This window comes from Sarcophilus harrisii, chromosome 6 (genome assembly GCF_902635505.1).
Source record: "Sarcophilus harrisii chromosome 6, mSarHar1.11, whole genome shotgun sequence".
NCBI lineage: Eukaryota > Metazoa > Chordata > Mammalia > Dasyuromorphia > Dasyuridae > Sarcophilus > Sarcophilus harrisii.
The window spans coordinates 6,440,113-6,452,662 of NC_045431.1; the positions used below are offsets into that span (position 1 = coordinate 6,440,113).

The 12,550-nt window shown below is 34.8% G+C and overlaps 1 protein-coding gene across 1 annotated transcript in view; it reads left to right on the forward strand.

Moving 5' to 3' along the window:
- Positions 1-12,550, forward strand: part of CPEB2 (cytoplasmic polyadenylation element binding protein 2) — a 62,300-nt gene that overhangs the window by 12,153 nt on the left and 37,597 nt on the right. The window contains 2 exon segments of the mRNA XM_031942505.1: positions 994-1,084; positions 9,835-9,885. Coding sequence (XP_031798365.1) covers positions 994-1,084; positions 9,835-9,885 — 142 coding nt within the window.

The following is a 12,550-nucleotide window of genomic DNA, read 5'->3' on the forward strand; positions in this document are numbered from 1 at the left end:
TGGTGTAGACAAATCCTCTTTCAGGGACTGGCCTTCTAAGTTCCCTTCTAGTTTGGAGGCTCATTAATAGGTTTTAACCACCTAAGGATTTATTCATTGATCTGTATACATCTTTTTTATTTCAGAGAAGGTATGTGGTTATGGCTGTGTGTGTGTGTTTTGCATGTACATATTCATAGTAATGAATTCATTTCATCCATTGAATTAATAACTTTATCTCTATGTTAATTCTGAGACTGTCCTTGGAAACAAAGAGCCAGTGAGGCAAGAATGCTATGAATATTCTTGGCCTATTTTGGACATGATAGAAACAAGAGAGAGAGATTTGTGTGAGATTGGAATTGGTCTCTGAGTAATAGTATTTTATATATTTTGTTATGATTTCTACTACTTTTCATACATTTCATAATTTAGTATATTTATATTTCATAAGAGATTGCAACACTTTCGTTATTCTGAAATGTTATTGTCTTCAGAATGCCAACTGTTGCTTCACAGATACTTAAATAGTGCTGTTATTGCATTATATAATGTGCGCAAGACCAAAGTTTTGGGTGTTTTGTTTTTTTTTTTGAGTGTCAGTGACCTGTGTTTCAGAAATATTTTTCTAGAGTTAAAAAAAAATGAATAGATGAATGTTTTTTCATTATTTCTACTAATCCAAAAAATACTTGAGAACTGGTAACAGTACAGATTAAATATCTGGAAGAAAATTTTCATATAGTAATAAATTCAGTGAAATTCAAATCACTGATGTAATTGAGAATTTGGCAGCAACAATACTAACATATTTTCCTGCAAATATTAGAACTATGTGTGTATAATGTGTCATTTTGAGTAAAATGAGATTTTAAAATTTAAACCAGTTTAATCAACCACCTTCTATGAATGTGATATGATTTCAAATTAGTTTTCTTGAAAAAGTAAACTTGCTTAATGAATATTTGTCGAATCAAGTCTTATACAAGCACTGTGGGTTTTTTTCTTTTGTAGGATCGAAGTCGAATGTATGACAGTTTGAACATGCACTCATTGGAAAACTCCCTCATTGATATCATGAGAGCAGAGCATGATCCTCTTAAAGGTAAGTTGTCCTGAACTATGACTGCCAATCTGTAAGAATGTTCTTTATAAGAACAGAAGCATTAACTAGATCAGAAGCTATTCAACAAAAGTCTGTTGATGAAACTTTACAATTCATCAAAACTGATTTTTTAAAGGTTTCTCTTAAGGCTTCTGAGCCTTTATGCAGCCTGGATAAGAACCCTAAACTCCAGCATCTCTGGCTGGAGAGTGGGGTGGGGGAGGCATTGAGATCAAGACTGGACCTGGGATTTCATTGCTATAGGGAAGTTCCAGTGAAAAACTCTCATTAAAGATCCAGAACAGCAGCTGTTCCAACTAAGGTTTTAGAGAATGGTCAGCTCTCTGGGCTTGTTGCCTTTAGATCAGCTTTGATGTCCATTAGGGATTTTAATTGGGTTTTCATCATTTGGGGAAAATCCCGTTCTTGAGAGGTCATTGTACATGTTCTGGAGACTTAAAACCGGTGTTTGTGGTGATGGTTACTTTTCTGGAATTGAGCCTTGGAGACATTAGACTATGAGCACATTCAGGACTTCTTTGATCTACCAGATTTTCCTCTCAGTCATCTTAATTTCTCTCTCCTGACATGTCATAATAGTTAGATGTTTCCTTGTCCTTATTTGTCTTCTTGTTCCTTTCCCATCACCTCCCCCCCAAAATAATTCTCACCAAAATTTGTAAGAGAATAGAGGATGTGATACCAGCCTGCAGCCTCTAGGCCCATAGTCTCTGTTCTGTGATGCTCATACTTGGGAACCCGAAACTTGAGATCCTAGTTCTGGCATTGATCCTGTCTGAGTGTGCTTCCTCATTTCTAAAAATGGGAGCATGCACTATACACTAAACCTCATCAACATTATATGAACATGAGCTAGAAGTGGTTGTCACACTACAAGTCCAGGCAAGGTTATTTTAAAAAAAAACTCTTTGATGATTCATGCTAAAGATCAATATAGTCTCATTCCAGTCTTGGACAGACCAGATTGTCTACCTGTTTTCCATATTTCTTTCTTATTTTTGGTTGCAAAGAGGTTCTTTGCCATTTTGATTACTTTACTGTAAGCAGTTTCAGAGATAAGTGGTTTTACTGAGACCCGTGCCAATGTTAATTCTCTTTATTTTGATAACTTTATTTTTTAATTGACAGAATTATCTTAGTGACCACACGTCTTCATGGTGCTAGTAGTTGTTTTTAACTTGTACTTGTTCAGAGCAGGCTGTGATTACAATATAATAAATAGAAACCAATGGCCAGAACATTGAGAAGAATTTATCTTTTTAGCATCTGTACAAACTCTTGGAATTTCTGGTGCAATAGTCAACATTATAATTAATAAGTGGCAATATTGGGCAAGTAAAAAAAAACAAAACCCTTTATTCCAACCTTTCAAAAGAATAAAGGAGAACACAGCTTCCTGTTACAAAGCATTTGGATTTTTTCCAGTTTTTTATTGGACAAGTAAGAGAATGGAAGTAAAAAAGTGAGAGGTCTTTAAAAGCCACAGAGGAGTAGAAGTATTGTTCTTTGAAGGGGAATAAGAGGATGGATTTGTTAGTAAATCAGCCCCCGAAGAGTTGTTCTTGACAGCTCTCATCATCTGACCCAACCATTCTTACCCTTTTTTGTGCCGTGAGTCCTTTGGGTAATTGAGTCCCTTCTCAGAATGACAAGATTTTTAAAGATAAAAAGTACACACAGAATTTCAAAGGAAATGAATTCTATCTAAATACTATTAGTTAGCAAAATATTTTTAAAAAATAAGTTCAGAGTTTTGAGGTTAAGAATCTTTGGGCCAGGGAATACTTGACTCCATTACAGTTTATTAGGAGAATTAGTCCTCCTACTTAATGATTCTTAAAACAGTTTGAATTTTTGCAATGAATTGTAGGCAGTCTGCCATTTAAGTTTCACTCACTGTATGTGGGCTTCTAGTTATATCTGCTTTGAGGCTGCTCTGTTTGCCATCTAAATTTGCTAACTATGCATGAAGAACGTTTGGCCCAGTTTCAGCTCCCAGCTTAATACCATTTAGCCTTCACTTTTAAGCCTAAGATAGACTTCTCTCTATACCCAAGGTAGAGAAACCAAAACAAAACTTTAAAAGTTCTTTTTGGCAATTTTTTAAAAGTGCCAAGATGAAGATGTCATTACTTGTGAAACTATTTTCTTGAAAAAGAGATACAATATTCCTTACTTTCTTGCATTGGAAATAGGGTTTGTCTATGAAAATGAAGAAAAGATTTCAAGAATATGCTTCCAGATTCTAAGTAAGACATAAATGCTTCTTATTAGAAATATTTTATGTATTCCTTATATTTAAAAAAAAGAATTTTTTTTTTCAAAAGAAATAGTTTTGTCCTGGGTAAACATTTCAAAAGCTTCAGTGGTTTTGCCTCTGCTTTATTTCCTCTTCCCTTTTTGTCCTATCTCTCTTGAATGGAATGGACATTACTTAAAGCTGACAAAATTATATTGTTTATCCCTTTTGACGAAAATTTACACCCAGTATTCTTTTAAAAACTATTATGTTTACTTTAGTTTTATTATTTATTTCTATGATGCTTAAGTTTTACCTTGTTCTTCCCCATTCTTTTTCCCAGAGTCATCCTATCCACCTGGCAAAAAATATGTTTACCATTCTTAATTTTAAAAGAACCCGAGTCTGGTCATCATCTGTCCTTCCCCTTTCACTTTTGTGTTCTTCTTTAACTCTGCCCTTTCCCATCAACATATTCCTTATTGATTAAATATTTGTGTACCTAGTGTACATATTTTTAAGTCCAGCTAACACTTTAGCATATCTTGAGATAAAATTTGAAGAACATAAAAGTTTTTTATTGTTCATAGGAACCATCCACAGTTTGGAGACAGTTAAGAAAATATGATCTTAAGTAGAAGAAATATTTTTACAAAATACTTTTAATAGTCACCTAAATGTTTAAAAAATCCTTTAAAAGCCTTGTCTCGTTTATTTTTAGTAGAATGAATGTCTCATTCGGCAGTTTGGATATTTGACAAAATAAATCTCAATTATGATTTTATAAAATTCAATTTTCAATAATTTTCAAGTCCAGCTTTGTTAATTAGAGCTAAAATAAAAAGGACAGGCTAGATTCTCTGAAGTTAGTTAATAAATTTCTTTATACAGCACTGACTGCAGAATTCTCCCATCATATTAATTACTGAAATTATCAGATATGAAATCTTCCCTCTTAAAACATTTAGAAAATTTAAAATGAAAAGCCACCACATCTCACCTCTCTTTATGTACTACTGCCATTCTCCCCCCCCCCCCCCCCAAAAGTCATTGAAATTTTAAGGACATCTTAGATCATCTATAAAAAAATTCATTCAAGAGGAATATGTAGCATTCATATAGCTACATAACAAAATTGATCATTCTTAAGAGCACATTTTTAAAAGTGGATCCTGTTACCACTAAGTTTTTATTGAAATTCCTTTTTTAATTCTAGTAAGTCAAAAATAATTAACATTCCCCTTTTGATTTCTTTTAAAAAAATTTATTCTGTGAATCACCCACCATATTTTGCTATAATAATAAATGCTTAGCTGAGTAATTGGGAGAGAACACATTCTTTTTCAGTGATATTTTTGTGTTCTAAAAGCATGTAAATGCTGTAAAGAAAGTATTGGCCATAGGTTGTGGCTTAAGATTTGTCATTACTAATCTCAGAAAAGTCATTTACATTTTTACTTTTGTTTCTTCATCTGCAAAATAAAAATTATTAGACAGTTATGAAATTTAACTGAAATAATATATATAACTTAAACCCCACCACCACCACCCTGATTTGATTGGAAGCAGTGAGGCAGCAGAAAGGTGGTCCCGTCCTCAAGCCTCTCACCATTTTTAGGGGAAAGACAAGGTGCAGATAAAGAGGCGCAGAGCAAGTTCTGTTCGGGAGAGACGGGAAATCACTGGGATGATGCATCATGTTCAAGGGCCAAGACGAACATTGAGCACTGTGGCTAGCACATAGCAGGCACTTAATGAAGGCTTTATTCTGTTCCACTTCCTTCTGTGGATGCAAATTGTAACTTCAGATGGTCTTTAGAGTGTCCAAAGTGGACAAAGGGCATAAAGGCGGTTGTTCGGATCCCTCTGAAGCTCTTCCGAGAGCTCAGTCCTCTGTCACTAGCCATGCGGGCAAAATCCTTCGCCATCTTGGAGTCACATTTGCTGCTTTTTTGCTGTGAGGGCAGAGCCTTCGAACGAGCCAGGGCCGCCCCGCTGTGATGTCTGAGTGGGACTGAAGTTGGAGGAGAGGGGAGAGCGGTTCATAATTGGGAAGCTTGTGTCTGGCATTTTTTCTTGTGTTTTCTCGTGTTAATTGGAAATGGAACTTAAAAAATCTGTTTGTAAATAAATAGGTGGAATATAACCATCCATGGGTCGGGTACTAAGGTTGAATTTTCTTAAAAGGAAAGTAGAATTTTGTTTTTATTCCATGTGAAGCCAGGAAAAGGGTACTTTGGAGAACTTGGGGTATTTACTATCTTGGTGTGGTGTGGTTGCTCTTGGTCTTGAGGGGGAGTCACCATCAGGACTAGAAAATGTGGTCATACAAGGTCAAAAGTGAGCTCCCCTTCCCCCCACCCCCAAGCTGATCTCGGCTCGGGGGAGGCTGGGAGGAAAAGGGAATGTGATGCCTGACTCAAGAAGAGTCCGCCCAAGTTCTTGAGCTTTGGAATAGAGTGTTGATACAGTATCATAAAGAAGAAAGGTTCGCTATTTTGACTTGAGGAAACACTGTTTCCTTAAATGGTTTTAGAGGGATGAAGACTCTATTTGAGTCCTATTTCACAGGATTTATGTAGGGATTAGTCTTAATTCTGACACAAGTTCCTCATGTGATTTTCTTCAGTTTCTTTATCACAAGCGTAGCCAGGTGTTGTTAAACACGAGAACTCTTCTCTTTTTTATCTTATAAACATTTTTATTTCTGCCCTCCCCTCCCCCTTCCCTGAGATAGCAAGCAATCAGATCAAGGTTTGGTAAATTCCAGTTCCATAAGAATTGTTTGGTACGGGAAGACTCAGACCCGGACAGAATGTGAACGTGCGCTTCGGTCTGCGCTCGGTGCCGCTTTCTCTGGAGTGGACAGTGCGCTCGGTGCTCAGTCCCCCGTCTTAGACCCCTGTGGTCATTGGACACGTCTCCCGGGTCCTGTTCTCACTATATATACATCAGGTCAGCTGAAGAGCTCTACTTATCATGGCTCATGAGGGATGGAGGCAGAGTCGGCTACTTTAATAAGCTGCTTTTGAGGAACGTTTTTGGAACTTGTGCTCGGTTTGTTTGGGGGTGGGGGGAAAGCATTCAGCCTAATAGTAGGATTTAGAGTTCTGTTCTTCAACAGAAGCATTTTTTTGTTCCTGAAATCTGGAAAGAACCAAAGGAAAGGCTCATTACTGTGAGAATGGTCACTTTGTTAGGAAATGTAGTTCTTCCTTATAGGACTTTTCATCTCCCCATACCTCTTGCAACTTTAACCTTGCTTCAAACTCTGCTCCCCGTCACAGGCCTTTTCTTGAGGCCTCCATTTGGTTGTTTCCTCCCGATTGCTCTGCTCCCTTCACTCCGGTGTCATCCCCCTGAGCATGACTCCCTGCAGTAGAATGGAAGCTCCTTAAAGACAAGGACTGTCAACCTTGTCATATCCCGCACTCCTGACATAATATATGGTAGCATGCGATAAGTGTTGAGTGATTTTTGTTCCCCCCTCCCCAAATAAATCGTCTTCAGACTGGCGTGGATCCTAGTCATTTAGCATTACATTAGACTGTAGACTGATGTGATCCCCAGTAGAGTAACTGATTCAGCAAGAGACATAATGAACATGAGCTAATGCCATTGCAGGTGTTCTAACTGGCTAAAAAGGGCATCTGCCAATATGGAAAGGAGCCGTTAGACTGTACTGGATCTCTTCCAGGGCTAAGATTTTGGGATTCTTATAAAAATTGTTCTAAACATGACAAATTAAAAGCAATTTTAATAGTAAGTTAAAGTATTTTCACGTAGGTAGAATTAATAAAAACATTTCCTATCATTGGTATTTATAATTTTGTATTACTTTCTCTGGTAATAATTGGTTTGGAGAAGGAACTACCACACAGATAGGTAGGCTTCTGTGGGTGTGAAATGGTCATCAAAGGTGGGAAAGTAAAAAAAAAAAAAAAAAAACAGCTTGATTCATGAATTCAGAAGTTCTTGAGTTACAGAAGTGTTTATACTTTTGTGAGCTCTCAATAAGTTTTTGATACCTGGCAGTGTACCTATATGAATTAGAAAAAACCTTTTTGAAATGTTCATTTTACTTTGTTTCTTAGTTTTGATGGTTGCATACCTGGCAATGAGTTGGATGAAACAACATAACACCTTTTTTTCTAAGGAAAGAAAAGAAAAAAATTTAAAACAAACCTGCAACCAAAATTTGCCAATTATTTACTGGCAATAACGGATAAGAAAAGCTATTATTTGCTTTTGGAGTGTATTTTGCCACATATGTAGACTATGGATGTATGTTCTAGTATTTAATAGTATTTAGACCTATATGGAGAAAAATACTTATTTGCAAAAAGAATCTGACTTTAACAAAATGTGAAGAATCATTTAGGATCAACTGATTTATCTGGTTTTGGCAGTGAAAATGACAAATTATTGCTGCTCAGTGTTTTGTTCTTTGTAAGGATTTTATTCTCATGACATAGTCGTAAAACTGACAAGTAGTCAAATTAGTTCTTCCTAAAGTCAAGAATTTTATTCTCTTTATTTCAAGATGGAACAAATCCTAGGATTTTAGAGCTGAGGAATCTTAAATCATCATTTAGTTGTTCCTTTTTTCAGGTGCCTGAAACCCAGGTCATGAATTTCAGGTGAATATACTTTATAATACATTCACATTCCCTCCCTTGTAATGGGGGAACTTCTGTTCAATGGCTTTATAATTTACTTATTGCAGCAGTGCCATTCTGGCCACTTGCAGTGTAAATAAGCATATATTCACTTGAGCTGTAGCATTTTGACCAAAATAATGAAGTCCTATGAAGTGTTTACTTTAGGGATGAAAAGGCAAGAAAAGTGATTTCCTTCTTTTCTTTCCTTCACTTACCTCCTCCAGCCAAAATGAACATTATCAAATATTTATCAGACATCAAGTGGGTACTAGGGATTTCTGATAGTGGGAAACAGAAGGAACTACTTGACCCTAGCAGAAACAAGTTAATAGTAAGCAAGAGCTGATGGGTACAGAAGTCTTTTCAGCACTCTTGTTTTTTTATTTTGTTTTATTTTTCCTTGTTTCACATTTTGAAGAAAGCCATCACACCTCAGACTGGTAAAATGGAAAACTAAGTTGCTGTCACTATGAATTTGCCTGTTTTTTATTTATACCTTCTAAGCACGAGGAAAATATTTTGAATCAAGAGGTCAACTGTTGGGCATAGACTGAATCCCACTGGGATGAAAAGATTGTCAGTAGCTCCATCAAAGGATGTTCTGTGCTCTAATTTGAAAAGCTTAAAAGAGATTTTGCTCTGAATTTAAATCTCTTGGTTTAAAATAAATTATTATAACCAAATAAAAGTGACCTTTATGAGATTTTTTTGTTTTGTTTTTTACTCTTCTTTTGGGTATATGATCAGGTTCTTAATTCCATATTACAGCAAATGTCCTTTACTAGTTTAGGTGTGCATCAGAAGATAATTTAAATCTCCCCAGACCACTCAATAGTACTGATATGCATTGTACACTTTAACACTCCCTTTATCACAACCGTTTTAAAGATTATGTAGTTAAGAGTAACATAACTAAATATTATATCCTCTTGATCATGAAATACTGTTCCTAAAGTAGTTGCTAGGATACATAATAGATTTTACATTTTAGCAATTTCCTAGACAGATCTGAAACTGTAAGAGACTCGGAGTTTAATTTCTTTTGTCTCTGAATTACTGGCCAGTTTGTCATATAAGTTGAGGCTTATAGATGTTTTTTCCTTCCTCCATCTCCAGCAAGCAAATGCTGGGTAATTATAAGAAAAAATAATTATAATTAGAGAACTATTCAAGAAAGATTGAGAAAATATTTGTTTTATTGTGTAAGTCAACTTTAATTTACATTGACTTGTTTCAGAAATGTTCTATGTTCCTACATCATTTGAGAGAGAAAATTAATTTTTCAGTACCATTTTTTGCATATTCTTACTGTAGATATTATTTGACCTATAATTGTATTTAGTTAGTGGAACCCCATAGTACAGTTCAGTTTTTTTCATTTACTTACTACTTTTAAATGTTGTAGTTGGTTTTTGGTTCATTTAAGCATATATGCTGTATTTTATCCCACTATCACTGTTTTTTTTGTTTGTTTGTTTGTTTGTTTTTTTAACATTTTGAAAAAGGAATTCCAGTATTCAACATTCCCAAGCTGCTTAGGAAACAGATTGAATAAAACATGGACCTCTTTGACAAGAAAAGATGAAAGTATTGGCACTCTTTTCTGAATTTCAGGAAATAGGAGTGGCTTTATTTGGTTGCTGTTGCTCCTAAAGCACGTTGGGATCTTATGATTTGAGTTATTTTAAAACTTTAACTTTTATGAAAAAAATTCACCCTAATAGACTTCAAATTAAATCTTGGTTTTTTTTAATTCTAAAGAAAAATATTTTTAAACCATTCATTATTCTTTTATTTCCTTTACACCTTATTTCTTCCTCTCTCCAAAGGTCGCTTGAGCTATCCTCATCCAGGGACTGACAATCTTTTGATGTTAAATGGTAAGTGATATAAACATTTATAATACTATCTAGTTGAATGACCTATATACTAGTGTGTTTGTAAAGCTATTTCTCTAAAACACTTCTTGCTAAAGTAGCCAGAACAATTTGATAGAAGACAGTGTTACTGTACGAGAATAAAACAAGTTCTCTTAGTTTGGATAAAACTATAGGTAGAATTGTGACTGGAAAAGTGATGATTTTATACGTAATATATTTTTAACTGTATTGGTGTTTTTTGCAATTTTTATACCTACTTCTATTGGCGTTGCCTTTTGAACTAAGAAGCCTACATAATTATCTTTTAAAGCAAGGCTTTTTTCCTCACCATGATTTGAAACTCTTTAAGGTCAAGAGCATAATTTTACTATTTCTTACTCCCAACCTTCCCCTCAAACACCAGCCTCATATATTTACATATTACTCAGTTTAAATCTGCTAGCTTTGATAATAATATCTGCTGGATTTGATAATAATATTTTGAAAGAACATGCAACATAATATTTGGTTGCTCAGTAATTAGTTACAGGAATGCAGTGGAATACAGAGATCAGAATATGGATGCACATTCCAAAATGACAGTTCTGAATGAAGATGAGTCTTTCACAAAAAAGAAAAGGCAGCACTCCAAATGGAAGTGGTTTGGAGAATTCCAGGCATTACAGCTAAACTTAAGATTTTAGTTTCTTTCTACTGAAGTTGTCATAAAATAGGAGTGGATGGGGAGTCAAAAGCAAAGAAGATTATAGCTAATGTCTATTAATTAGATTTGGAGAAATAGAAGAAGGGTGAATGAAACAGGGGGATAGAGCTACTGTCTGGCCTGTGAATCAAGAGATGCTATATATCAAGAGATGGTATATATAACAGTCTTTGGGAGAGAGGCAGAGTGGGAGAACAAGAGTTAATTGATAGACTGATTGAGGGAAGAGCCTAAGCAGATGGGGGAATCATTTTAAGGTCATGATGTTGCAGTTAATCAGTCACTCAGCTATTTGTGCCTGGAGCCAATAGAGATATGGCACAGTATTTAAGGAGGTAGATCACACTTAAAATTCTGGTATATGCTAATAAGTAGATGAAGTGGTGAAATCTGCCATATTGCACTCCCCAACCCTTTTTCACCCGAAAGTAAAAACATACATTCCCAAGTAATTTGTCCACTAGTGCGGGAGGGTCCAGCACTCTAGAAAAGCAGAGTGTATTATATTTCAACCTATAAATGTGAAAAGATATTTTGTCAGGAATTTTTTGGTAGGGAGAGTGAGAGGAATTTTACATTTTTATATTAATATAGTTTTAAGTTTAGAACAGCTTTTAAATGGTAGTTTTCACTTACCTGCTGCAGTTTTGGATTTATAAAATAATTGTGTTATCAAGAGACTTAGCAATAATTTCTCTGTTACATTTCTGCATTTCTTAAGTCTTTGGTATTTAAATACTTCAAGATGATTCTGGTTTTTATTTTGACTTTTGAAGAAATTTTTGAATTTTATTATATATTGTAAATATATTAGCATATTCTTTTGAGGGAAAGATACCTACAGAAATTTTTTTTTTTAGCACTATTCAGATGTTAGCCTATTGACAAAAAAAGATCTCAATTTTTAACAAGCCTATAATATTATTATAAAGATGCTTTAAAAATATCTGACTATTTCTATACTTTAATTATGTTGTAATATATTATACTATAATAATTGCCTAATTTTTACATTACTTTTTAAAAACTTCCCTTTTTGTTAACCTCAGACATAATTGTTAATGATAAATATAACAAAAAATTCCTATATGGTGTTTTTTCTAATAGTCACAAATATTTGTAAATGAGACTGTGCCATGAACCAGGATCACGAGGGTGTTCTGCCAAATGCTTTAGTAAACTCTGAAAATATATCTTTATTGGTGCCTGATTTCACCTAAATTTCCCTGTTTCATCCCTTCCCCATCTCGTCTCCCAGAGAAGCGTTCCTACCTAAAACAAAGAAGTTTGTTTTATATAAATTTCTAAACAAGATGTCCGTCTTAAGGACATCTCCATGTATCGTCTTAGCCTTAAAGTTCCTTCCTGCCCCTCATTTTGCGCAGGTGAACCCCGTATTCCATTTGTAAAAGACTAAAAGCAAGCCTTGAAATTACAGATCATTCTAAACTTAAAGTGGGGAAATAGGTGCTGAAAAGTAGGAATTCAAAATTAGTTGTAAGGAAATAAAACTGTTTAATAGAAATGTGAATAGAAATCAGTGCTAAGGGCTGATGTGACAGTAATCAGGAGATGTAATAAGCTGGCAGAAGGGGCAGAAGAGGAGGTTGAACAACAAGTACATGAAAATGGAAAGTTATGACCTCAGAGTTATTGAGAAGAGTGAAGAAGTCAAGGAAAGAACTTAGAAGAGGTTGGAAATTAACTATTTTTTAAATGTTGAAGGTCATATGTGATTATTCTCATTAAATTGTGCTTGGAAATTAGAGAGTGAGTGGTATTTGTACTATACCCTGTAGTAGGCACTCACCAAGTGTTGACTTTAAAAAGTGGCACTTAGTGTCCCCATGAGCATTACATATAAACTCTGTGCTGAAAATATACCCAGTGAGTCACTGATCTCCAAATTCATCTACTTGTTTTCCTTTTTAAAATTAAAGGTTACGTCCTATATTGAATTGG